This window comes from Phyllostomus discolor, chromosome 14 (assembly GCF_004126475.2).
Source record: "Phyllostomus discolor isolate MPI-MPIP mPhyDis1 chromosome 14, mPhyDis1.pri.v3, whole genome shotgun sequence".
In the NCBI taxonomy this organism is placed as follows: Eukaryota; Metazoa; Chordata; class Mammalia; order Chiroptera; family Phyllostomidae; genus Phyllostomus; species Phyllostomus discolor.
Genome location: NC_040916.2, coordinates 50,215,411 through 50,242,598, shown reverse-complemented (window position 1 = coordinate 50,242,598; position 27,188 = coordinate 50,215,411). Strand labels below are relative to the sequence as shown.

Here is a 27,188-nt window from a genome sequence, read left to right as displayed (position 1 = left end):
CTGCAACCCAGGCATGTGCCCTGACTGGGAATCAAACTGGTGATGCTTTGGTTCACAGGCCTGCACTCAATCCACTGAGCCACACCAGCCAGGGCCTAAATAAAATCTTTTAAAAAACCGGTTGATCAAAGGTCTGTCCACATATGGTCATGGCCCATCTCTTGCCTTTGCCTTGCCCCCCGTTCCACTACTCACTCTCAGTGGCTTTGACTTCCGGGAGGAAGAACCAGTGGCCAGTGGCTCCTCCACTCGTCTGGAACGCCCTGCTCAGGGCTCCAGCGGATCTTCCTTCAATACTGTTTCCAGGGCCTGCAGCAATTCTGGGGCTGGCTCCCCTCCCAAAGTGAGGGCCTCTAAACCCAACACGCCTCAGGTCCCACTGGCCCACCTCGTCCCACAGGGGGGACCCTGTGTGTCTACCTACATTTTTGGGTGGGCACAGCCCACTGCTGGCCCTTCTCGATTTTGTCAACAAGGTCTCCTGAGCCAGTTGTGGCTACTCTTGACTACCCGTCGCCAGCCTGAGGACACAGGCAAGGCTGAGAAGGTGCCCAAAGACACATCGAATAACTGAGATGAGGGCCAGGGAGCACCCAGAGGCCTGCAGGCCATCGTGCCCACCTCCCCAGTTTACAGATGACAGGCCAAAGTGCAGGCAGAGTGAGTGATTTTCCCAAAACTCACTCTAACAACTAATTAGTGAGTGAGCTGCAAGCAGACTTGTGCCTCCTTCACTATATGCTTATCACACACCCAAGAGAACGCTGCTTCCAGAATCTTCAGAAAAAGACCACAAATTCCCCAAGAACTAATCTGGGTCCAGGACCACAGATACTGTACCCTCTCCATGGTCCTCAGTGTCCTTATCTAACACAGAAAGGGGGTGGACGGGAGGGATGGTCTGCAGTCTCCCTCAGCTCCAATCTGTGAGGCCCTGTGACCCTCTGTCTCGCGGACGGAGCCATGTTCCCAGACAGGGAGCCTAAGTCCTGGTGGATCCGGCAGAGCCTGGGGTCCCCACGGGGCAGGGCCCTTCCCGAGGCCATGTGTGTTCCCCGAGGCCGCCCCACAGCCGGAACCTGAGCCCTGTGGGGTCTCAGCCACCACTGTCCATCATTGCCCTCTATGTGCTTTTTATTTGTGTCTTCATTCCCTGGGTTCTGCCCAAAATTTTCCTGGCGAGAGGGTGCGGGTGCAGCAACGGTAAAGGGCTTCTCACCGTCACGGTGGCTGACTCCTCCAGCTCCGTGGTGATCCAGTCGGCCTGCTCCAGGCCCTGCCCCTCCACCTGGCACTGCAGCCACACATCATCCCCCACATTCACGGAGGCGTTGGGCATCTGGACCTTCAGCACAGGCACACCTGAACAACCACCCGGGATGCCCAAGGGGTGTTAGAGAAGGTAGTGGTCTCAAAACCCTGCCCCAGAGCAGTGCTCCTTCCCCCAGCATCCTCAGTGCCCCCAAGCCCACCACCGGTAACGCTCCCAACCTCCAGTCTGCCCCGCCTGGCACCTACCACAGCTGGCGTTGGACATGTGGGTAAAGGGCACCTGCTGGAGGCACGGGAGCTTCTGTTCCCCCACGCTGCCCAGCCCCTCCTCCTTCCAGCGCCACAGCCAGAGCAGGGCGCAGGAGCAGCGCAGGGGGTTTCCAGACAGGACTCTGGTGGGGGTGGAGGACACCAAGTGAGTCAGGGGAGGGGCAGGTGTGGGGCCTGAAGAGCCACAGGGAATAAAGTAGGTGCTACAGTAAGAGGGAGTGTACTTAAGACAGCAACGTGGAATGTCTAGAAGGAAAGGAGTGAGGACGTAGGAGAGTCCCTCTTGTCAACCAGTAAGAAGACATTAAAAGAAAGAGAATGCAGCCTTGGCTGGTGTGGGTCAGTGGATTGAGTGCTGGCCTGTGAACCAAGGGTCACTGGTTTGATTGCCAGTCAGGGCACATGCCTGGGTTGCAGGCCAGGTTCCCAGTAGGCGGCATGCAAGAGGCAACTAAACGATGTTTCTCTTTCTTACTCTCCCTCTTTTCCCCTCTCTCTAAAAATAAATTCAAAAAATATTTTTAAAAAAATAGAATATAGCCCTGGTGGGCGTAGCACAGTGGATTGAGCGCGGGCTGCAAACCAAAGTGTCACAGGTTCAATTCCCAGTCAGGGCACTTGCCTGGGTTGCAGGCCATGACCCCCAGCAACCGCACATTGATGTTTCTCTCTCTCTCTCTCTCTTTCTCCCTCCCTTCCCTCTCTAAAAAATAAATAAATAAAATCTTTTAAAAAAAGAAAAAGAAAAGTGATCTTTATTACATGTCAAATCGACATTTTTAAAAAAAATAGAATGCAGGGATCCGACAGCTACCTGTGGGCCACACGGCATTCCCTTATTCTAGGCTGCTCAGGGGCAGAGGCCAGGTGACAAGGGGAAGGACACTGCTTCCTGGAGTGACCGAGAAGACACAGGTGCCCACCAAGCACACATAGCCCACTGCTGTCCCACCCACCCCATGTGCAAAGGCAGTTGGCTACACCCAGCCTGCTAAGCACACACAGAATTATCCAGGCCAGCACCCCATCCCACACCCCACACGCCCCCCAGGGCAGTAATGCCTTAGTGGGTAGGCCTGCAAGCCTCTGTCTGGATGCGAGCCTCACAGGCATGCACAGAGTCCCCAGTCTCAGCTCACAGATAAACAGGGAGTCCCCAGAGCCACCACACCCCTGCCAGTTCCACATAGACTCAGTGACATAGTGTCACACAGAGATACAATCACACACACACACACACACACACACACACACACAACTGCTGCTTTTCCCCTTTACTCACAGTTCCTGTAAGGAGAGGCCTTGAACAGTTTTCCAGGAGAGAGACTCCAGAGCATTGAAGGAGAGATTCCTGCGGGAGTTGAGACAGCAAGACTGACCCCCCCATGAGCAACCTGACCCCCTTCCGACCCAGCTTGAGGGAGGGGAAGGCAGGAGGAGGAAGTTGACAGCCAGAACCAGCCCAGCCCAGCATGGAGGCACTGGGGGTATGGGGACAGGTTAGGCGTTTTGAGTGCTCCTCTCCTTCCTGGGCTCACCCCAATTAACCCCCACCCCAGGCCCCAGGGAGAAGGTGTCTCCGAGAACAGCTGCTGCCTCCTCCCCACCCTTGGCCCCAGCTGGCAAAGTGCTGAGGCCCCGGCTTGGGGAGGGGCTCCATCTGTGTTCCCCTCCCCAAAGAGCCCAGGACAGGGCCAGAGGAGGGGAGGACAGCAGCTTCCACACTCCCTTGCCCCCTGCCGGATGGCAAGAGTTTCAGAGTACTTCTTCCGGTCCCCTCCTCATTTCTCCTCAGGGGCCAAAGTCAGCTGAAAGGGCCCCCAGCCCCCCAGACCCCTGTGGTGGAGATGAAGAGTGAGCTGGGGAGGGCCAGCTCCAGGTCCCACGGGAAGCTGGTTCAGGAGCACCAGCACTCAGCGCACCAGCACTCAGCGCCCTGCGCCGACCAGCCCCCGGGACCTGCTGCCTCCAAGGGGCCTGCCCTGACCCCCCTCCTTGCCTTGTTGTCCTACAGTTTGGGGGCACTGGGTTAGGGAGGCACCACCGCACAGGGATCGAAGAGACTGCCCACTTGAGCACACACAGAGCTGAGTGCGAGTCTGTCCTGCCACTTACAGCTGTGTGACCTCAGCCCAGAAACTTAACCTCCCTGAATCTCAGGATCCTCCCTTATGAAGCAGGGATGATGCTCTCTCTCAGCAGGTTAATTGTGCAGATGCACTAACATGCGTACTGTGAGGCACACATAGCTAATGGAAGCCCCTACTGGGGGTTAACCCCCATCACTAGTTGGTGATGTGACATCACCTTATTTGTTGTCGCTCTTGCGGAACCACTGGACACACAGGAGTTCAGAGTAGCCCAACGGCCATGTGAATGACAGGCCCCACCTTTCCGTCTCCCCACCCGCCCACAGTGGGGAGAAGTTGCTGAACTCCTGGCCCTCAGAAGGCTAAGAAATGGGCAGCCAGGCACACCAAGGGCCTCACCTTCAGCAGTCTCTCCTGACTAATTCTCCTCCCCTCCCTGTCCTGAGCTGTGGCTCCCGGGAATGGGGAGGGTGATGAGTGGCAGATCTGATACCCCAGCTCCCAGGGGAGATGGAGCCCCAGCCAGGCCCCCGGATCCTGCTTCTGCCCTTGCTTCCCAGTTCAAGTGTATCTGAACCCTGGGAGAAAACTGGGGTAGGCAACTCTGGGCAATATTCCTGTAGCTTAAGGTGTGGAAGTGAGACAGCAAGAAGGACCTTCTAGCTGTCAGGGTGGGATCTGAGAGCACTGCCACCCCTGAGCAGATGAAAAGAAGCCCCAGGCTAGAGCTTTGCTCAGAACAGGTCCCTGGGGAAGGCCAAGCCCATCAGTCACCCTAGTCTGGGGGGCCTCCCACCCCCTCTGCACAACCCGGGTCACTCACAGGCGACGGAGCCGAGGGGTGAAGTGGAAGGCATCTGGCGCCACGAATCGGAGGCCACTCTTCACGATGGTCCTGGGGAGGGGTGCAGCGGGGTCAGCCTGGGGCCTTAGCTACCATGCCAGCCCCTAGTCCCCTTGCTGAGCCCCGGACTGCTCCCCACACCCCTTGTAGCTTCCTCAGCTACCCAGGACCCCGTGCTTTCTGACCTCCTCCAGCCCCTCAGGCCTCAGCCTGTCAGGTCCTCCCACGCCCCTAAAATCCTTGAGCTCATCCTGACCCTCTGGTCCCACAGGCTCTGTACTGAGCCCCACACCCACACGGTCCCAGCCTCCTCACAGGTTTCTCAGCTCCCCCAGGCCCTTCAGGTGGCTGAGCTCCAGACGCTGTAGATGCTGCTCATTCTCGATGTAGCTGTGGGGAGAGGGGATGGGTGTCACAGGGGGCCAGGCCCACATTCAAGTTCCCATACCCACCACCTGCCTCTCTCACAATCACACATGCACACATGCATGCCTTCAAACTCATATGCACAGGCCTGTTTACACATGCATGTGCAGACGTGTACCCACAACTGCATTCACACATGCACAGGAACACACTTTCTCACACAAGTCACACATGAACATGTATGCATGCATCCTCACGCCATAACATGTTCACTGTCTCCCATCCATCTCTCCTGTACACACACACTTAGGCATGCACACACACACAGAGGCATACATATATGCACAAAGACTCATCTCCACACACAGTCACACATGTGTATGCCTGACCACAGAGATGTGAACACATGCAGGATCACACCCTTACACTGGACACACATATACATATATCCCTTGTGCACACACACATACACCTGTGTGAGAGTGTGAGTGTATACTCACATTCATAAACCCACACAAGTCCATTCTCGGCTTGGTGTTCTGCTTTTATATGCAGGGCCTCTCCTGCACATGCTCAGCAATGGGGGCTGTACTGAAACCCCTGCTTCCATGAGGGGTCTAGGCTCCTACCTGCCACTGCCCACCTAACGCAGAGGATGCCTCATGGTCATGCCAATGTGTGTGGCCAAACACACTGCTCACCCATGCTGCTGTACACACACACGCACCGCCCTCTCTACCCCTTCAAGCCACTGGTCCTTTTCCCACATTCAAGCAACAATCCCTACTCCTTCTCAACTACCCTTCAGCAGAGCAGGCAGAGGCATGGAGGCTGTTAGTCAGTGACACCTTGAACCCCTCCCTGCCTCAGGAGGGGCCCAGGAGGGAGGAGAGGAGCAGTAAGAGGATGGGTCAGAATTGGGGGGGTGAAGAGGCGTGGGCTGGCTGACGTACACTGTGAGCGATGGGAAGGCTCAGTGTGGAGGGTGGCAGAAAAACAAACAGAGAAAGAATGAACAAGAGACACTGAAGAAGAGAAACTGACAAGAAGAGACTGGCAGAGAGGGAGAAACAGGCACAGAGTAAGTCAGATAAGGAAAGGGAGACAGAGAGGCAGATAGATAAGGAAGCAGGACGGGGAGATGAGAAAGAAAGAAGAGCAGGCATGCAGAGGCGGGGAATTGCTGGCGCCCTGGGCACTGCCCAGCTTCTGGGTCTGGCACGCCAGAGAGTTCCGGAGAACTCAGCTGCTCTGCAGGTGCACATCAATGTACACACTCCCCCCACCCCACACACAGGGGCTCCTGACTCACTGCCTGCCTCAGAACTCTCCCCTCTTACTTCCCCTAATTTGTGGGAACCAGGACCAGCCTGAGTGACCCTCTCTTCCTCTTCCCTTTCCAACCCTGGCCACAGCAGGACAGCAGGACAGTCCCCTGGGGCCTAGGAAATAACCTCCAGTGACTCTGAGGGAGAGTGGGTCCCTGCCCAGAACGCTTACAGCTGCACGGACCCGGGGGGGGGGGGGGGGGGTTGGGAGCAGGGGCCTGGCATGCGCAAGCTGTCAGGCATCATGCTCAAAGCTGCCTCATTCGTTTGGGTTCACAATCAATCTGTCTATTCGAGTCCATTATCTCCTCTTTAGTCCTGCCAGTGAGAGAGGAGGAGGGGACCACGCAAGCGGAGGCAGGGGGTCAGGCTGCCGCCCCACCCAGAGAGACATCTCAGCTCACCACTCTGCAGTCCTCCTAGTACCAATTCCCAGCCTGTCAAAGATCCCCCACCCCCAGGCTGAAACCACTTGGGGCTCGGAAGGAAACTGAGAAATGAGAGCTCTGATAGGAAATATTCGGGAGCCTGGGCCCTACTTTGAAGGCCCAGGGTGATGAGTAGAATGGACTGGGGGTGGCAGCCTGGATTTCATGCCTCCTCCCATTATGCAGAGACCTAGGCCCCGACCAAGACAAGGCCATCTCTCCTCATCATGGTCTCCCCAGGGCCCTTAGAGAGATTGCGTACCTTCCCGTTAATTACCATGAGATACCCAAGTAACTCAGTGCCAATTATCGCAGGCTGCTCAAATAACTTCCAGGCAGTGATGGCCCCTGCCTCAGACACCTTCCAGCCTGTCCATCACTGCATGAGACCAGGGTTTCTTGCCCACCCTCTAAGCCCCAAGCCATGGGAGAAGGATTTTCTAGCAGGTCCTCATCTCTTCTAGAAGTCTTGCTGGCCCTGGTAAGCTGCATAGAATACTCGAGTATTTTCCAGCCATCACCACATGATGCTTGAGTATCTCTAAGCCAATTATTACAGAATACCCCCATAGGTTTCACCAGCTGCTGAAAAATACTCAAGCATTTCATAACTGATTACTTCAGAATGTCGGAGTACTGCAGAATGCTGGAGGTTCCACCCAGTTTTGGACCCTGAAGGGAGGAGAATGTCTCAGCAAGGGCCCTGATTTCCTGCCCCAAGTAGGAAGACGAGGGTGGAAAGGGAGAAGGGTGTGGGAAGACAGAAGCCAGAAAGCGGGGTGGAGGGGTGTCGATCTCCTACATCCATATCAGGGAGTCCTGCGGACAAGAGGTGGTGGAAATGGGGAGAAGAAAGCGCAACCATTAAGCTATGACTCCTCACCGCTTCCCACTTTTGCGGCTCAATTCTCAATTCCAGGGGGAAGAGATGGGGTTGCCTGGTCAGGACAAGGAAGACGGTAGGTGGTTGTTTCGCGTGGAAAGAGGATAGGGCAGTAAGGGTGCCCAAACTGAGGGGTTCTCCTGAGCTCCAGAGAGCTGCTTGGAGACGGCTGGGTTCTCTCAGACCTGGTCCCCGGAGAGTCCCCGCTGCTCTCCCCAAAGCCAACACCCCAGCCGCACGGAGCGCCAGGTAAATCCAGGCAGTAACCGCGGTGGCTGCCAGTGCGATGGCAGCAGCGAAGGAAAGGAGCACAGCCTCCCTCCGTGCCTGCCCTCCTGACCTCAGTGAGTCCGCACCCTCGGGGCTCGGATATGCTCGCTTGCCCCGCGCCCCCTCACCCGCCGGACACTCACAGCTCGGTCAGGTTCTCGGCACCAGGCAAGTGACGGAGTCTATCCAGCGCCCCAGCCCGGGTGCAGCGCAGCCCCGAAGGGCCGTGGTGGCAGCAGACTTCGGGGCAGGGTGCGGCGCCCGCAGATGCCAGCATCAGCCAGGCCAGCAGGCGGCCCGGGGACATAGCCCGGCGGTGCCCGCGGAGCTGCCCGCGCTGTCCGCCTCGCAGCATCACCGCGGCGCCCGCCAAGCCCGAGCCGGGCCGCCGTCTGTGCGCTCCTGCAGCGCCGCCGGGCCTCCCCAGACACGTGCGCTGGGCGGTGTTAAAGACCCAGTGGCCAGGAAAGGGCGGAGCCAGAGGCCCCCGCCCCGCCCCACCCAGGCCCATCGGTTCCCATCCCTCCTCCAGCCCTCCTAAACCCCTAACTCGGCCCCCACCCATTTCGGACTCCCCCCCCCCCCCCCGCACCAGCTTTCTCCCCCAAGATCCCTCCAGCTCCGGCATACGCGAAGGAGAGACCTCGGAACGCCTCAGAGGTGTCTCCGGGGGTGGGAGAACTGGGAAGTTGATACATTATTTTGTCCCAGCCTAAAGCAGCTGCATTTAGTGGGGAGGGGGTGTGACTGAGCCTGAGAGAGATTGCCGTCCAGTCATTCTAGCCAGTCTCCGGCCTCAGATCTCATTCCTCACGGCTCACGTGCTTGTGGGAGTGTGCAATGTCACTTGGGGTAAATTAGGTGAAATGCTCTCTAAACTTCAGGAAGAAAAGGGAAGGGACCCAAAAAAGACCAAACGCAGGACCTAAGAGGAGGAAAAATCAAGTCAGAGAAAAGAGAAAGTGTCGCCCGAAAAGTGGGAGAAGCGCCGAGATGCCAACGTCCATCAGTGACCACAGGGTGGCGCAAGAAGCCCGCTCGCAAAGGTGTGAGCTCCGCCAGGGTCGGGTGGGTGGGGACGCGGCCTGTAGTGCCCACTGGGCTGCGCCTCCGGACCCCAGCATCAGCCCTCGACCCAAGGCCAGCCAGCGTTGGCCACCCAGCCGGGTAGGTCCAAGTTGGGCGGGCATCGATCGCCTCCCTGACAAGAGCATCGATTTCTGCACCGAGAAATTAATAGATCTTCTCTTAGCTCTTTGGACGCAGGAGCGGCCGGCGGGTGGAGTTGGGTACCGGTTAGTCCTACGAGGCCGCACACCGGAAAGCCCCGGGATCTCCAGCACCTAGGGCGCCACAGGGGACGTCCCAGCCCCCGACACCTCGTGGGCCTTCGTGGCTGCAAGAGCCCCTTCGTCTCAAGCAGGGAGAGGAGGAGGAAGAGGGGTCCTGGAGGACAAACTGGGGTCGGGGCGCAGACAAGGGCTCCAGGAGAGAGCGGCGCGGCTCTCTTATCCCCCAGGGCCCCAGCACAAACAGCTGCCGCCCCTACTCCCCTACCCTCCACCCCCATTCCCCGAGGCAGGGACAGACAGACCAGGCCAACCCAGCAGCCTGAATTCAGGAAGGCAAGGACAGAGGCGGGGCCCCACAGGGTGATTGCCCTCTCCACCGACTTCTTAGTCACAACCGAGGGACCTGGCTGAGACGAAGCCTCGCACCCCAAAGCGAATGTGGAGGCCTCCGGGGAGGCCGAGGGCCTCGGACAGACCAAGGGCTTAAATATTCAAGAAACGCAAAGCTCATTCCCTCCAGGTTTCAACAAGCTCTCCCTGCCAGGTCTTGGCTGCCAGAAGTTACCCCGCAGATGTCAGTGCACGGCGGCAGAACCCAGGGGAGCAGCTGGGCTGCTCGCGGCGTTCCTCCGGCTGTGCGGCCCGCGAGAGGAGAGTCCGCAGGGCGGGGCCAAGGGAGCTCAGTTCCTGGCCTACTACCCCCCTGTACGTTGGCCTTATTTCCCCAACAGACCTGTCCCCTCTCAGTTGTCAGGCTAAATATTTTGGCTTGGCGGGAAGGGCGGAGAGAACCGAGAGGTCCCAGCAAACCAATCCGTTTGGACTGGAGGCGGGGAGGGCGGGAGCCCCAGTGTGCGCCGTGGGAGACAAGACAGCCAGAGGGGCCGGCGGGCGCTTGGGAGCGTAAAGCGCCCCTGGAGATCCAGAAAGACTCTCCGTGCCCCGGGACTCCCGATACTCTCCGTGGCACGGCAAGCTCTCCGGGTTTCTCTCGACCTTGGGGCTGGCTGGCCTCTTGGACCTCTTTTGCTCTGCACCCCGTAGAACCTTCTCCTCATGGGGGGTCTCCCTGTCTGCCTGCACCTCTGTCCTCATCTCTCTGTCTCTGGCTTCATGCCGAGTCTCTGTCTCTAGCTGCCTGTCACTGTGTCCGTGGCTGCATGTCATTCCTTTGTTCTGTCTCCTGCCATTTCTGTGTGGGACTCCTTAAGACTTGGTCTCAGCCCCTCCCCTCCCCTCCCAAGCCTGTGTCTGTGTCCCTTAGGGCCTGTCCATCTGCAGAAGAGTAAGGACTGGGGCAATGGCAGTGCCCAGACTGTGGCCATGGGTGGCATGTCTGCTTGTGATCCTCCTGTCCTCAGGATTTGGCCTGGACACACTAGAGGGTGAGTCCCTGGTACTGTCTCCTGGAGCCCCATCTCCCTCCCAGCCGGCTGGAAGGCCAAACAACTGAGTTTCCAGCCAGAACACATCTATTTAGCTACTGCATTGTGAAGATGGGGGTTAGCTCACAGAAGGACTTCCCACCAGGAAAAGCAGTTCATTCCCTGCATGAGGGTGTTTTCCCCTCAGTTTCCTGGGAGGTGAGAAGGACTGTGAAACAAGAAATGAATAGATGCCCTCCATCCTGCTTTGTGAAACCTTGATCCCAGTAGAGCCTGAATGAGAACCAGAGTGAGGGAGGAGAGTCTCAGAAAGCGTTTCCAGGGCATCCAAATGGGAAACGGGCAGGAAAGGAATGGGTAGCTGAGAACTAGGCACAGTTATGTGACTGAACTCACTGGGCAGACAGGAAGCAAAGGCTCAGGAAACTGAGAGGTAGAGCTAGATTGGGGTCCTGGGGTCCTGCCTCCAGGGCCCTGCCCATGCTGCCCATCTTAGGGCCCATTTGCTGGGGTGGGGGCTGTTTTCTTAAAAACTCCTTACCCAAGGATATGTTTATTGATTTGAGAGAGAGAGGGAGAGAGCAAGAGAGAAACATCAATTGGTTGTCTCCCATACATGCCCCAACCAACTGAACCCACAACCTAGTATGTGCCCTGACCGGGAATCAAACTCACAACATTTTTGGTGTACAGGGATAATGCTCCAACAAACTGAGCCACTCGGCCAGGGTGGTGGGGGCAGCGGTGGTGGTGATACTGCTTTTTTATTAGTGCCCCAGGCTACACAGTCCTCAAGTGTAGGGTTTGAGGGTGGGTGGGGCCATATAGACTAAGTGGCCCTCATTGGGATGCTGGGGACTTCGACAGAGAGGAAAAAAGCTGAGGGTGGAGGATTCAAAAGGGGAAGGATTAGGAGATGTTCCTTTCCCCAAACCCACCCTCCCCTTTCAGACTGAGGGGCTCTGGAATCCAGTGCTTGGTGCTTGTCTGAGGTCCTCAGACTGAGGGCTCCCTGGGGCAGGGCAGAGTCTTCCCTTCCTATAGAGACAAGAATGATGCAAATGGGTTGGGGTAGGGGGTCCCTGAAGAGTGCTAGTCACAGAGACACTGGCTTCAAGGCACAGCCCCTCCCCTGCACCACTTCCCCTCCTCCACTGCTGTGCCAGGACTAGGCACAGAAGATGCCAGCCAGAATCACGGTTGTCAGGACAGGAGCACGTCCCTGGGGGGATGGAGGGGTTGGTGTTTGGTCAGGGGACCCAGATGTCCCATTCCCAGTGCAGCTCTGCACAGGGCCATGTCCTAAGGGGAAGCAGGCAGGGGTTAATCTGTAAAGGTCGGAGATTTATTTTTCCAAATGACTCCCATCAGGGGAGCCCTAGAGAGGCAGAAGGCATGATGGGAAGTGGCGTTGGGCGCCTGACAGAACCTCCCATCTGCTTCAAAGTGTTTGATTGGCCTTGGCCTGGAGGGGCTAGAAGTGTTTTCTCATTCTCCTCTCTTTTGTGTGTGTGTACCTGCATGTGCTCAGACACACACTCACACAGAGTTGCTGGGCAGAGTCAAGCACGGGAACCATTAATGACAACAGGAAGTGTGAAGTAAGTTCCATGGAGCCAGCCTTGCCTGCCCACCTCACTGTAAACCATCAGGGGATGGGCCTGGGTCTGTGACACATGTGATGCCCCCAAGGGCTTATGCAGGAAGGGAGAGAGTAGAGGCTGGAGAGGTTAGCAGGACATGAATGGCAAGTGGAAGAATTCAGATTTGAATCTTCCTGAATGGGGAGCCATGGAAAATATGCTTGGGAGCAAGTGAGTGCAGGGACCAGGCAGCCCACTTAGAGGAGTGGTCCTAGGTGCCTCGGAGAGAGAGCGGGAAGTGGGGCTGATGCCCTGGAGAAGCTGGACATATCAGGATCCCCAAGGAGTAGACTAAGGATCTAGATGTCCATCAATTCGACCCATGGCCCATGAGTGCCCAGTGGTTCCAGCCCTGAACAGGGTACCATGGGAGGATGCAGAGCCGACTAACAAGGGCCCTGCCCTCAGAAGATTTCCTCCTTGGAGGGGGTGATAGAGATATAGGCAGCAATGTTGAGGGAGTGCCCCACCTGTTCTGGTATGGGTGCTGGACTAAGTGCTGCTGAGCCGGAAGGGGAAGTGATTATCTCCGGGTCAGAGGGTCAGAGAAGGGTGGGGGGCTTGAGCTGAGCTTGCAGGACAAGAGCTGATGGTATCAACAGGGTGAGGAACCTTCTGAGGCTGTAGATATTAGTGGGGATCAGTTTATCAACATCTGAATATCAGGCCGAGGAATTTAAACTTGAACTTTTGGCAATCAGGAGCCATGGAATATCCCTTCAAAAGTAAACAAATGCAGAGACCAAGTATTTAGCTTCCTTATGTCTGGGAGAGAAGTGGAGTGTACGAAGCTCAAACTACTGATTCGCAGTCACAGAATTCATTCATTCACTCATCAAATATTTATTAAGTACCAGTTTTGTGCCAGGCACTATACTAGGTACCAAGGATACAGCAAAGATTATACAGAGATCTCTACCTTCTGGAGCTTAACATAAACAAAATGAATAAATTATATATTAGCCAGTGTTAAGAATTATAGGAAGAAATAAAGTAGGAAAGGGACAGGGATTGTCACAATTTTAAATAGAATGGTCAGAGGTATCATTGAGGTGACATTTGAGCAAAGACTTAAAGAGGGTCAAGAAGCTACTTAGAGGGAGGAGTTTCTAGCCCAAGGCACCAGAAAGTGCAAATACCCCCAAACAGAAACTTGGCTAGCTCGTTTGAGGTCAATGTGGCTGGAGAAGAAAAAGAAAGGGGATAACGGCAGAGAAGCAGCAGAGGCCTGATAGGCTGTGTTAATGACCTTGGCTTTTGATCAGTGAGATGGGGACCATTGGGATGTTTCGAGCAGTGGAGGAATGTGATCCAACTTGTGTTTTGAGAAGATGGCTCTGGCTATAGAGTGGAGAAAAGACCAAAGAGGGGACAGGGTGGAAGTGAAATTACCATTTGGGAGGCTGTAACTGTAAATCCAGAAGATGATAGTGAAATCAGTGAAGGTGGTGACCAGTGATTGGATTCTGGATGCATTTTAAAGACAGAGCCCACAAGCTGTGGGCATGAGAGAAGGAAAAGAGTCAGAATGGCTTTAGATCTGGAGTCTGACTGCGAAAATAAAGTGGCAACCAATGGAAAAGGGGAAGTGGGTTTAGGGGGCTCAGCTGCTCATCTGGCAGAGCCCCCTCAAGCTGCCAACGAGGCCTCTGAGGCTCTGAGAGGAGGGCACCCCACACCTGCAGCAGGGCCTGGTGCCCACTCCACGTCCCACTCCCAGTGTGGTCCCCCCCCCCAGAGCTGCTGCAGTGGGATGAAGTGCTTGGCCCACACTGCGCTGACCACTGCTGGCCACTTGTGCCCACAGTGTGCCCCAGCCTGGATATCCGCTCAGAGGTGGCAGAGCTGCGGCGACTGGAGAACTGCAGTGTGGTGGAAGGCCACCTGCAGATCCTGCTCATGTTCACGGCCACCGGCGAGGACTTCCGTGGCCTCAGCTTCCCACGCCTCACTCAGGTCACCGAGTACCTGCTGCTGTTCCGTGTCTATGGTCTGGAGAGCCTGCGTGACCTCTTCCCCAACTTAGCAGTCATACGCGGTGCCCACCTCTTCCTGGGCTACGCGCTCGTCATCTTTGAGATGCCACACCTGCGCGACGTGGGGCTGCCAGCACTGGGGGCCGTGCTGCGCGGGGCCGTGCGCGTGGAAAAGAACCAGGAGCTCTGCCACCTCTCCACCATTGACTGGGGCCTGCTGCAGCCTTCACCTGGCGCCAACCACATTGTGGGCAACAAGCTGGGCGAGGAGTGTGCTGACGTGTGTCCTGGTGTGCTGGGCGCCACTGGCGAGCCCTGTGCCAGGACCACCTTCAGTGGGCGTACAGAGTACAGATGCTGGACCTCCAGCCACTGCCAGAGGGGTGAGTACTGGCACAGAACATAACTGGGGGGCACAGGGAAGGCCGGGTCAGATGGGTGGCCACAAGATGGTGTGGGTCACTACTTTACAGCCACTGTTGTTGTGTGTGTTTTTTTTAAATTCTCAGTCATCCTATAAGGCAAGTACTATTGTTTTGCAGATAAGGAAATTAAGGCTTGGAAAAGTCAAATAAGTGATGTAGCATAAGGTAATCAAGATACAGGCACAAGATGGCGTCAGGTAGCAATGGAGAAAGTAAAGGACAGGTACAAGGTTGGCACGGGAGGAAGGGGAGGCATGAACAGATACCCAACGGCCGTTCAAGAAGCGCTATGGGGCAGTGGCAAAGTACAAAGTCAGGTGGCCCAGGTTTGAATCTCAGCTCTACCACTTACTGGCTATGTTATTTTGACCTCTCTGTGCCTCAGTTTCCTTACATGTAAATAGGGAATAGGGTTGTTGTGAGGAACGAGCTCTTCTATAAAGCATTAGAGCAGTGGCTAGGCTGTGAGAGCAGTCCTGTTCCTGATCAAAATGACCACACAGCACAGGTGGCCCATGGTAGGCTGACAGTACCGTCATGGAGAGGTTGAGAGCTGGGTGGAAGAAGAAAAGTAGAGGCGACACATAAAGGACAGGACAGGAAAGGACAAATCTGTGAGGTGGGATCTGCTTTGGGAAGTAGGGTGCATGAGAGGAAACCAAAGGAAGGAGGAGTGGGGTAAGGAGGGAATGGTGGGAGGAGAAGGAATTGAAAGTTCTAGGGAGGGAAGATCTTTCAGAGTGTGGGAGCTGATCTGGGGCCCCCAAACTAAGGCTCTTTCCACACAGCTCCTAGAGGTCAGCTGCCCTCACTCCTCAGCATCAGGGCAGAAGGGTAACCAGATCCCTACTGTATCCTCTCGGCCTTACCTCCCTGGTGCCTCCCTGTTGGCTGTAAACACAGCTGCTGCACGTCCTCTCTCGTGTACAGTGTCAACATGCCCTGGCTGACCCCCACCACATGCACGCTCCCACAGACAGCCAGCTGCCACTGTGCAGAGTTCCCAGGCCATTGGTTTCCCAGCCCCAAACCCACCCACTGCTGCTTGGGGCTGCCTCCTGCCCAGGGTAGAGAGCTGAAGAGAAAGGAGTTATGGACAGGGGCATGGGTGAGATGACTGATGGTGGCCCCTCCTTCCACACACTCCCAGACCCACCTTGCGCTGGGCCTAGCTGCTCAGGGGAAGCTGGCTGGTTCACCCTGGCACCAGCCCAACAATGATCTGGGCACCAGGCCTAGACAGGGCAGAAGGAGGGGGAGCAGCAGTCCTGATGGACAAGGTCACTGCTCTGTCCTGAGTTCTGACACCCTTGCCTGGACACTGCAGGAAGTTGGGACCCCCAAAAGGGGCCATGGCCCATGTCCTCAAGAGCCCCTGTCTGAGGTGGAGTCCGCAGCCAGTGTTGCTTGAATTGGTGGATTTGGGTTCAGGCTAGTGTCACCACAGAAGGAGCAGGTAGGGCCAGGACCAGGGAGGCCTGGATACTGCCTCACACAGCACTCTGCCCACAGTGTGCCCGTGTCCCCATGGCCTGGCCTGTACAACTGGTGGGGAGTGCTGCCACAAAGAATGCTTGGGGGGCTGCAGCCAACCAGATGACCCCCGAGCCTGTGTCGCCTGCCGCCACTTCTACTTCCAGGGCGCCTGCCACCAGGCCTGCCCTCCAGGCACCTACCAGCATGAGTCCTGGCGCTGTGTCACTGCTGAGCTCTGTGCCAGCCTGCACTCTGTGCCCAGCCATGTCTCTACCTTTGGCATCCACCAGGGCAGTTGCCTGGCCCAGTGTCCCCCGGGCTTCACCCGTAATGGCAGTAGGTGAGTGTAGGGCCGGTGGGGAGCACCCTTGAGTAGTGAGAAGGCCCACACTGGTCCAGGGCTCATGCCACACTCTCTGCTTGCCCCTACCAGCATATTCTGCCACAAGTGTGAGGGGCTGTGCCCCAAAAAGTGCAAAGTTGGCACCAAGACTATCGACTCCATCCAGGTGGCACAAGATCTGGTGGGCTGCACCCACGTGGAGGGGAGCCTCATCCTCAATCTTCGCCAGGGCTGTTAGTACCTTCCCCCGGGCCACCCCTCCTCCTGGCCATACCCTTCCTCCCTGTCACTCCCCTTCCAGTGGCCCAGCTAAAGCACCACTTCCTATTACCCTGGGTTCCAGCCTGAGGACCTTCTATCTGGGACCCCATTTAGGACCCTGCCCTGTACACCCACCACCCTCCTGCCCTTGCTCCACCCCTGTCTTCCGCCCTCCCCAGACAACCTGGAGCAAGAGCTACAGCACAGCCTGGGGCTGGTAGAGACCATCACTGGCTTCCTCAAAATCAAGCACTCCTTTGCCCTCGTGTCCCTGAGCTTTTTCAAGAACCTCAAACTAATCCGGGGAGACTCCATGGTGGATGGGTAAGGGGTCAGAAACAGGCCTCTGACCAGCTCCCTGTATCACATCTTCTCCCCTAAACTCCCAAAATAGTGAAGAGCATGGGCTCTGGAGCCAGCTCTGCTACTCATTAGCTGTGCGACTTTGGGTAGGTTACTTAATCTGGTCCTCAATTTTCTCATCTGTTAAATGGGGTTAATATGAACACTGCTGATTTCTTAGGACTGTTATGACAATTACTTAAGTTGTTAGGTATAAAGCTCTTAAAATGATGCCCGGAACACAGCGTATACTATATAAGTGTAGTTACATATAACTCTCCATGGGTTGGGTGTAATTGTTGTCTGATCCCCTCAGCTGCAGAAAAAGACTGCTTGGGTTTGAAACCCATTCCTACCACCTACCAGTAAAGGCCTATCCTTAATGTAGCCAGGATTTTTCCAAATAAAGAGAATGTTTTAAATTACCATCCAGCCAAGTGGTTTCTCATGTTTCCTGGCATGTTGCCATGTACCCCCGGCGTTGCCCACTCTCCAGCTGGAGAGGCATCACCCCACACTGAGTGCCACTCCTTAGCCTGATGCATAGCAGGTGCTCAGTCAATGTAACATTACGGGAGGAGGGAGACAGAGAAACTGTTGACCCCATTTCACAGATGAGGAAAAGACAGGGAGTGTGGGTGACTCCTGGTCAGTGACACAGACTGGGTGTGCACGAACACCTCCTGCTGAGAGTGGGTGGCTGAGCACCCCTCTTCCCCTAGGCCCCCAACACAGCCTTTCCAAGAGGGGCCCATAAGGCACTTCCTCCCCTCCTGCCCCCATCTCCCGTTGGAAACAAGGTCTCCTCCGGCCCGCAGGAACTACACTCTGTACGTGCTGGACAACCAGAACCTACAGCAGCTGGGGTCCTGGGTGGCTGTGGGGCTCAGGATTCCCGTGGGCAAGATCTACTTCGCCTTCAACCCACGCCTCTGCTTGGAACACATTTACCACTTGGAGCAGGTGACCGGCACTCGCGGACGGCAGAACAAGGCGGAAATCAACCCCCGCACCAACGGAGACCGCGCCGCCTGTGAGGCCCCAAGCCCAGCCCTGTGGGGGGAGCACAGGACCCCGAGAGACAAACAGACACGCAGCCAGGTGGAAGGGGCCTCTTGGAGGGGCCAGTGTGATAACTTCTCTTCAGAGGCTTCATTGGGGGTGGAATGCGGCGAGGTCGAAGTCGGGCTTGGAAGCAGGCGGCTCTGGCGGATGCACAGCGCAGCGCGGCTGAGAGTAGGTGTTCGCCTCTCGCCCCGCCCAGGTCAGACTCGCACTCTGCGTTTCGTGTCCAATGTGACCGAGGCCAACCGCATCTTACTGCGCTGGGAGCGCTACGAGCCGCTGGAGGCCCGAGACCTACTCAGTTTCATTGTGTACTACAAGGAGTCGTGAGTACCCCTTCAGAGCCCGAGCCGGGCTGGGCCCAAACGGGGGCGGGGCAGGCCGAGCGAGGTAGCCACGACCCAAGGCAAGTGACCGCAGGCCAGCGCGGGGCTTTGGACAGTCAGAAAGTCAGGATCCCCAAGTCGCACTCCCTGTAGGGCCCACGTCTGGCTCTCGCCTCTCACCTTCATCTCTCTGTGGCTCAATCTCATCCAGTGAAACAGAGAGGTCAGTCAGGACATCTGAGAGCCTGGGAGAAGCGCCCCGCTGGGAAGGCTTGGATAATTAAACTTCAATTCACTTTGCTAATATCTGTACTGACCGCATACTCCTGCCCCAGCAACGGTCTGGGGAGTACCCACTAATTCCGCCAGCGTTACATGCAGCTTGACTAGCACTTCATTAAAGCCTGACGAAGGAAGGAAGCAGGGACAGCCAGAGACAAGCTGCTCTTTGACCTGGAGAGCAAACTGACCGAAGAAGCAGTAGGCATAGTGCTTGACCAGAGGAAGGACTTCTCCGAAAGCATGGCTAGGAATCAAAAGTAGAAATCCTTAGAGGAGGGAGACTGATTTGGGCTGGCAGGCTGAGAGGGCAGGCTGTGAGGAGAAATCCCCTCCTAAGGCAGAGAGAGGACAGGAGCCACCTGGCTTGGAAGCATTTCCTGTGAACTAAAATTGAGAGGTCTTGGTTGCTCACTAGCACTTCCCTCCCGGCCTGGGGGGAAGGCAGGGAAGTCAGTGGTCACAGGCCTGCTCAGGTGGCCAGGGTTCTCCTAGGCCTCAGTAGTAGGTGAAGGTCTCCAGCATGGGGAGCTGCAGAGTTTGTTAAATACAGTTTCCTGGGCTCCACCCCCACAGATTCAGATTCAGTTAGCCCTGGGTAAGGCCCGTGAATCTGCATTTCTAACAAGCTCCCAGGTAATACTAAACTTTCTGGTCCCCGAACCATACTTTGAGGAGCACTAACATGGACTGCAATGTCAGTGGCACCCCTGGCTTGTGCAGCTCACAATCTGCACAACTGCATACAGCTGCCTCTGGACTCAAAGAGCAGAGTATCACAGAGTTCCTTCAGGAAGCTCCCTACCACCACTGCCTTGCAGTGTGGGCGTGGCCATGCCCCCCAGAGACATATACTGTGAATCCTGCCTCAGGTCCAGCTCTGAGCAGACCCATTCAGTGAGTGTCATGCCACAAGGCACCTACCCCAAAGGGTGGACCCACATCTGCTTCTGGATGCCCTCATGCATACTGGAAGGATGACAATGACACTCTTGGGGTGATTCAGAGAGGAGGCGCTCCTAGAAACCTGGGGTGGGGTATTCAGCCCATTTCAGAATGCCACGGAGCACATAGGTCCAGATGCCTGTGGGACCCAGAGCTGGAACCTGCTAGATGTGGAGCTCCCCCTGAGCCGAAACCAGGAGCCAGGGGTGACCCTAGCACCCCTCAAGCCCTGGACACAGTATGCAGTGTTTGTGCGGGCCATCACACTGACTACTGCTGAGGAAAGCCCCCACCAAGGAGCCCAGAGCCCCATCATCTACCTCCAAACCCTTCCTGCAGGTAGGCCTTCGGAGGGAGCAGGAGCTAGATGTCTGGGTCCTGGTGAGAATGGGGGAACCCAGACACCAGAAATAGAGATGCTGGATCACTGAACACCTGACCCATAGAGGCTGGGGGGACAGATGCTTGGATCGTAGAAAGAATATGGGGCAGGCCCTGGCCAGGTAGCTCAGCTGAGTTAGTTAGAGCACTATTCCAATACACCAAGGTTGTGGGTTCAATCCCTGGTCAGGGCACATACAAGAATTGGCCAAGAATGCATAAATAAGTGAAACAACAAATCAATGACTCTCTCTCTCTCTCTTGCCCTACCTTCCTCTCTCTCTCTCTTAAATGAAAGAAAGAAAGAAAGAAAGAAAGAAAGAAAGAAAGAAAGAAAGAAAGAAAGAAAGAAAGAGAGAGAAGGGTCATTCACCTAGATCCCAGGGAGACTGTGGGTGGGAAAGTGCAGGGGGAATAACTGAGGCAAATCAAGGGCCTTTGGAGGACAAGGGAAGGACAAAATGCTCAGCTCTAGGAAAAGGAGATTGAGAATCACCTATTGCTTGGGACAAGTGGGGCTGGACTCAGAGAGGGGCCCATGACCAGACCGTATTTGAAAAGGGATCTGCAGCTTCTCAGTTGTACCCTACTCACACCTCCAGCACCCACCATTCCCCAAGATGTCATTTCCACGTCCAATTCCTCCTCCCACCTGCTGGTGCGCTGGAAGCCACCGACCCAACGCAATGGGAACATCACCTACTACCTAGTGCTGTGGCAGCGTCTGGCAGAGGACAGCGACCTCTACCTCAATGACTACTGCCACCGCGGTGCGCAGGGGATGAGGCTTGGGCAGGAGGGGTTGGGGTACCAGGCTAAGGGTGCTGCCAGTCTAATTACTTCCCTCCCTGCCGACGCGCCAGGCCTGCGGCTGCCCACCAGCAACAACGACCCACGCTTCGACAGCGAAGATGGAGAACTAGAGGCGGAGATGGAGCCCGGCTGCTGTCCTTGCCAGCATCCACCTCAGGGGCAGGTCTTGCCACCGCTGGAGGCGCAAGAGGCCTCGTTCCAAAAGAAGTTTGAAAACTTCCTGCACAACGCGATCACTATCCCCAAGTGCGAGGCGGCCTGGGCACCAGGGCCTAATGGGCGGGGCCTTTAAGGGGCGTGTCTTGCTAAGAGGGTTGTTAGTTGGCGGGGCCCAGTTGTGGGTGGGTTTGGAGGGAGGCGGAGCGCCACTGCCGAGGGGCAGTTCTGGGCGGGCGTGACAGGGCCCTCCCTGGTCTCCCCAGATCCCCTTGGAAGGTGACGTCCATCAATAAGAGCCCTCAAAGGTGAGCGGGGGCGGGGCCAAGCCTGAGGGGTGTGGCTGGGGTGGGAGGGCTTGACTCTGACTCGCACCCTCCCTAGGGATTCTGGGAGGCACCGGCGAGCCGCAGGGACCCTCCGGTTCGTGGGAAACAACTCAGGTTTCGAGATCCAAGAGGACAAAGTACCCCGGGAGCGAACTGTGTTGAGTGGCTTGCGCCACTTCACGGAATACCGGATCGACATCCATGCCTGCAACCATGCGGCGCACACAGTGGGTTGCAGCGCTGCCACCTTCGTCTTTGCACGCACTATGCCCCACAGTAAGTAACCCACCCCACACCCACCACCGCCGACCCCACCACCCACCACCGACCCCAAGCACTCTATCCAATTAATGCTCCAACTAGCGAGTCTGGTCTACAGCTAACCCCATGGCCTCGCTTTCCTCGCCCCTCCCAGTCCCCATAATCCTAGAGTGTCTTCGAACCTTCCTGTTTAGCCCCCTTGGGTTTGATTTGACGGTGAGAAGAAATACAGTCATTCACTGATTAATAACGGGCATTTGTTCTGAGACATGTGTGCTTAGACCACTCCATTGTTGTGTGAACAACGTAGAATACACTCACACAAGCCTACATGGTGTAGCCTACCACACACATAAGCTATAGGGCATAGAGCCCATTGTTCCTGTGCTACAAACCTGTACAGCATCACTGAACAAACAACACGAGATTAAACACAGTTAACAGTCAAGATGCATGAAGCTGCTGCCATAACACCACATACTATTTCACAGCAAACTTTTTTTTATAAATAGAAAGAGTACACTCTAAAATAAACTACAGAAAGTATATTTAAATAAATACATACACCAGTAACCGTTTATTACTATCAAGATTGTGTACTGTACATAATTGTATGTGCTATGCTTTTAAAAAAAGATTTATTTATTTATTTTTAGAGAGAGGGGAAGGGAGGTAGAAAGAGAGGGAGAGAAACATCAATGTGTGTTTCCTCTCACGCACCCCCTACTGGGGACTTGACCTGCAACCCAGGCATGTGCCCTGATTGGGAATCGAACCAGTGACCTTTTGGTTCACAGGCTGGCTCTCAATCCACTGAGCCACACTAGCCGGGGCTGTGCTGTACTTTAATACACAGGCAGCACAGTAGGTTTGTTTATACCAATATCCCCACAAACATGTGAGTAATGCATTGTGCTATGATGTTAGGACAAGTATGAAGCCACTAGGCGATAGGAATTTTCCAGCTCTGTTATAATCCTATGGGACCACTATCATATAGGCAGCCCATTATTGACAGAAACATCGCCAAATGGCTCATGACTGTACTTGTGGCTGGGCTGTCTGATGCCCTCCCCCACAGGAGAGGCTGATAGTATCCCAGGGAAGGTGGCCTGGGAGGCAGCTAGCAAGAGCAGTGTCCTCCTGCGCTGGCTTGAGCCATCTGACCCCAATGGACTTATCCTCAAGTATGAAATCAAGTACCGCCGCTTGGGAGAGGTAGGTACTCCAGAAGACCCCCTAGCCCAGCCCCAGTTTATGCCTCTGTCCTTTTTCCAGCCACCTGTTCTGTGTTGTCCTCAGGAGGCCACAGTGCTGTGTGTGTCTCGCCTGCGATATGCCAAGTTTGGGGGTGTCCACCTGGCCCTGCTGCCCCCCGGAAACTATTCTGCCAGAGTTCGGGCAACCTCGCTGGCTGGCAATGGCTCTTGGACAGAAAGTGTCGCTTTTTACATCCCTGGCTCAGGTATACACAGCCTCTGTCCCAGACCCACCCAGGTCCCCAGACACATCTCCCCCTGTGAAAACCACAGACCCCCTCCATCCACCTTGCCCCATCCTAGTCTTCCATTTAGAAAGAGAAGTGTCCTCTACCCTCTCACTTCTCCATCTTTGACCTTCCCCTTGCTGCCCTCTGTTCTTGTCCTCTGACTGACCACCAGAGGAGGAAGACTCTGGGGGGCTGCACGTCCTTCTCACTGTCACCCCTGTGGGGGTCATGCTGCTCATCATTCTGGCTGCCCTTGGTTTCTTCTACAGCAGGAAGAGGTGAGGACAAGTCTCATTGGTTCCCAGCCTCCTTCTCTCCCTGAGCCCTTAACATAAAGTCAATGCAGTCAGAAGGTGGTAAATGAGATGGCAGAAAGGACTTCCTTAGAAGCAGTAACTCACCCCTGAGGCCGGCATGGAGAAAGATACACCTTCCAGTTAGAGTGGCCAGCTCATCCCAGTTTGCCTGGCACTTCCTGGTTTTCACAATGAAAGTCTGTCCCACATCCTGGGGAACCCCACCGTCTGGGTCACCACATCACCACACTCAGACTGAGAACTAGTGAAGCTGGCCCTACCATAGCAGAGGGAGAGGCAGGAGACCTCAGGATATCAGATCTCCCCTGAGGCTGAATACAAGAGGGAAATGGGGGCGGGACTTTGATTAGCCAGGTTCTAAGGTCTAGCTGAGGGGGCAGGAGCCCCTCTAGTCCTTTCCTCTCTATTCACAGCCTGTCAGATCCCAGGTCCCAGGACTAAGACCAAGACCAGCCTGGAGAGTGCTCAGGGCTCCCCAAGGGGCATGCTGATCAGGGCCGGGGGTGTTTAACTGCCCTCTTCCTTGCACTATCCCTCTTCCTTTTCCTCTGGTGTTGCTCCTTCCTACCTGAGGACACTTCCAGCCTGACCCTCTCACCTCTCATTGCAGAAGCAGCACTCTCTATGCCTCTGTGAATCCGGAGTACTTCAGTGCCTCTGACAGTAGGTCTGGGGGTGGGTGGACAGGTGGTGTGGAAAAGAGACAGGAGGGGAGGAGAGGTAAATTGCAGGACACCTTTTCGGAGCAGGCAGCCTTGGAACCTGAGCCATTCAGAGGAGGAGAGAAGTGGGTGGAGGAGTGGCAAACAGTGGTATCCTTGCTCTGTGATCCCCACCTCCTCTCAGTGTATATCCCTGACGAGTGGGAGGTGCCTCGGGAGCAGATCTCCATAATCCGGGAACTGGGCCAGGGCTCCTTCGGGATGGTATATGAAGGGCTGGCACAAGGACTTGAGGCTGGAGAGGAGACCACGCCTGTGGCCCTGAAGACAGTGAATGAACTGGCCAGCCCACGAGAACGCATTGAGTTCCTCAAGGAAGCCTCTGTCATGAAGGCATTCAAGTGTCACCATGTGGTAAGGGAGGGTCAGTGGCATTGTCAAGGTCATAATTAGGTAAGAGGAATAGGGTGGGGGATGAGGTCAGGGCTCTAGGTAGAGTAAAGGTCATGGTTGGGGTTAGAGTCAAACCAGGGTCATGGTAGGGCCATAGTAGAATCATGGCTAGAGCTGAGATCGGTCATGGTTGGGGGTCAATATTGAGTGTCCGGGTCATTATTGGATCGTGATTGGGATCAAGGTCAGAACTGGGCCAACCATAAAGACTAGGATGATAATCAGCTGTGATTAAGGTCATAGGTTAAGGTCAGGGTCATTGTTAGGTCAGGATTAGAGTTAACGCTGATGGTTGGTGTTAGAGTCAGGGTTGGTGTCTAGGTCAGAGTGTGGTCACAGCAGATCAAGATTTTGGCCAGGTGGGTCAAGGAGAGCGAGGTGGACCTGCAAGTAGGCTCTTTGTCCCTCCCAGGTACGTCTCCTGGGTGTGGTGTCTCAGGGCCAGCCAACTCTGGTCATCATGGAGTTAATGACTCGTGGGGACCTCAAGAGCCATCTTCGATCTTTGCGGCCAGAGGCAGAGGTGAGAACCGGGAAGATTCTGAGCCATGGGCTGGGGAGTCAGAGAAGACTCGGGCATAGTTGTGGGGTTAATCCTTGGTGAGGAGTCCCGCCCCTAGGTTCCTTCATCACCAGTCCCCTCTCTTGGCTCTAGAACAACCCTGGGCTCCCAAGGCCAGGACTGGGAGATATGATCCAGATGGCCGGTGAGATTGCAGATGGCATGGCCTACCTTGCCGCCAACAAGTTTGTGCATCGAGACCTGGCAGCCCGAAACTGTATGGTGTCCCAGGACTTCACCGTCAAGATTGGGGGTATGGGGGGCCAGGCAGGTGGAGGCAACCTGAAGAATAGAGTGATTCCCCCAAAGCTAGGCATCCAGGGACCTAGGTGTGGCCCATAGCTCTCCCTGATAGCCCCCCACCCTGAATTTCAGTCTCCCTATCTGAGTACAGAGGGGTTTAATGGGAAAGTCTCTGATGTACTTAGAGCCCTCACATTCCAGGATTCTTGGCGAATCTGGAGGTCGAGAAGGTTGGGAGAGGCATTCCTGGGGCAGGAGCTTGTGGAGGCTCTGCTGCCTCACACCTTGCCCGCCTTACTTTCCAGACTTTGGGATGACTCGAGACGTGTATGAGACAGACTATTACCGCAAGGGCGGGAAGGGGCTGCTGCCTGTGCGCTGGATGGCCCCCGAGTCCCTCAAAGATGGAATCTTTACCACCCACTCGGATGTCTGGTGGGGCTTGGCTGGAGCAGAGGGCTCAGGGGATGTGGAGGTGGGATCTGGGGTGACGCCTGGGTGCACTCCCTTATGAAGGATACTGGGCTTAGGCCCTCCTACGTGTCCTCCAGGTCCTTTGGCGTGGTGCTCTGGGAGATCGTGACCCTGGCTGAACAACCCTACCAGGGTCTATCCAATGAGCAGGTGCTCAAGTTTGTCATGGATGGTGGGGTCCTGGAGGAGCTAGAGAGCTGTCCCCTTCAGCTGTGAGTCACCACAGTCTGCCCCTTCCGCATCCCTACCCTGCCCACACCTATCCCCTGCCCGGGATCTGGTTCACCGCCTCTGACACTTTTACTTCCACTGATCCCAGTTCTAAATTCCCACTACAATGCCCATTTATTCCCCTGTGTCCTCCTGTTTATGCTGACCGATGCTCTGAGTATAAGATGCAGGGGGTGTGGACTCCTCTGACCCTGTCCTTCTACCCTACCAGGCAGGAGCTGATGAGCCGCTGTTGGCAGCAGAACCCGCGCTTGCGACCGACCTTCACCCACATCCTGGACAGCGTACGGGAGGAGCTGCGGCCTTCCTTCCGCCTCCTTTCCTTCTATTACAGCCCAGAGTGCCAGGGCACCCAGGCTTCCCCCCTGCCCACTGATGCAGAGCCCAACTCCCCACCAACCCCAGAAGGGGCTTCCTCAGGCTGCAGCCCCCAAAATGGGGGTCCAGGGCACTGAGGGGGCACCCCATTCCCTCGCTGATTGGCCTTCTAGGGGCAGAGAAGAAGGGACCTTTGCAACTGTGAGATGTGCAGACTTTCATACCCCTTAAGCATGGGGTGGCCATGAGCGAGGCAGAGCAGTGGCAGGGAAGATTGGGGGGAGAGCAGACTCACTATAAGATTTTCTCAGGAGCCTCAGTTCTCCTTGAGAAAGTAAACAAGGTTCCAGTGGGAGTGGTGGTTAGGCCGTGGACTAGACGTTCCGGCCCTCAAAGAGCCCCTGCTCAGACTAAGAACAGACGGCCTATGTATCCAGAGGTAGTGTCTGCAGAACCCGTCCCTCAGCACCCAGGTCTCTTGTGGACCCCTGGGGCCATCAACACACTTGAAACCAGATAAGCAACCAGAACAGGACTGGAACCTTCTCTGTCCGTGTCTGGGCTGCTGTGAATGGGTGTCCATGTGACTGTCCTCACCACTGCGTGTCACCTCCTACCTTCTGCCTCAGAAGCCAGGTGGAATGGGAGCACCCATGGCCCTCAGTGAGCAGGTTCCCAGCCTGGCTCTGTAGGCTTGTCCTCACTTCCTCCTCTCCTTTGCCATCCCAGGGATTTCCAAGTTTGGTGCTCCTCCCTCCTCTTCCCCCAGAGTATCTCTTGGAGTGAATCACCTCACCCCTCCCACTCTCATCCCCTCAATCTCCTCATACCCTTGGATTTTTAAGGCTTTAAAAGGCTGGTTTCACTCTGGCTGGTGTGGCTTAGTGGGTTGAGTGTCAACATGTGAACCAAAAGGTCACCAGTTTGATTCTCAGTCAGGGCACATGCGTGGGTTAAGGGCCAGGCGCCCAACTGGGGACATGTGAGAGG

At 55.8% G+C, this 27,188-nt stretch overlaps 2 protein-coding genes across 6 annotated transcripts in view; one reads left to right on the top strand and one right to left on the bottom strand.

The window, feature by feature from the left end:
* Positions 1-10,824, bottom strand: part of NTRK1 (neurotrophic receptor tyrosine kinase 1) — a 21,188-nt gene extending 10,364 nt beyond the window's left edge. The window contains exons 1-6 of one of the 2 annotated variants that reach the window (XM_036015104.1): positions 10,571-10,824; positions 4,792-4,866; positions 4,456-4,527; positions 2,825-2,893; positions 1,519-1,664; positions 1,220-1,362 (exon numbers count right to left, since the gene is read on the bottom strand). In XM_036015104.1, coding sequence (XP_035870997.1) covers positions 1,220-1,362; positions 1,519-1,664; positions 2,825-2,893; positions 4,456-4,527; positions 4,792-4,866; positions 10,571-10,596 — 531 coding nt within the window. In that variant the 5' untranslated portion in view covers positions 10,597-10,824. Of the gene's footprint in view, positions 1-1,219; positions 1,363-1,518; positions 1,665-2,824; positions 2,894-4,455; positions 4,528-4,791; positions 4,867-7,894; positions 8,181-10,570 lie in introns of those variants that run through there. The other variant, XM_028502993.2, reaches the window with a different exon arrangement.
* Positions 9,856-27,188, top strand: INSRR (insulin receptor related receptor). Of its 4 annotated transcripts, XM_028502991.2 has the most exons (22): positions 9,859-10,428; positions 13,879-14,430; positions 15,985-16,288; positions 16,382-16,524; positions 16,732-16,876; positions 17,713-17,927; positions 18,159-18,285; positions 19,610-19,848; positions 20,493-20,660; positions 20,754-20,949; positions 21,126-21,167; positions 21,244-21,464; positions 22,531-22,667; positions 22,752-22,914; positions 23,111-23,216; positions 23,866-23,918; positions 24,102-24,331; positions 24,783-24,893; positions 25,026-25,185; positions 25,481-25,610; positions 25,727-25,861; positions 26,092-27,184. In XM_028502991.2, the coding sequence occupies exons 1-22, from the start codon at positions 10,344-10,346 to the stop codon at positions 26,333-26,335; spliced, it is 3,906 nt and encodes a 1,301-aa protein (XP_028358792.1). In that variant the 5' UTR covers positions 9,859-10,343; the 3' UTR covers positions 26,336-27,184. The 4 variants fall into 4 exon arrangements, with proteins under 4 accessions (XP_035870996.1, XP_035870993.1, XP_028358792.1 ...); XM_036015103.1 differs by having other exon boundaries at positions 9,856-10,428; positions 23,866-24,331; positions 25,026-25,203; positions 25,727-25,799; positions 26,092-27,188; XM_036015100.1 differs by having other exon boundaries at positions 9,858-10,428; positions 23,866-24,331; positions 25,026-25,203; positions 26,092-27,186.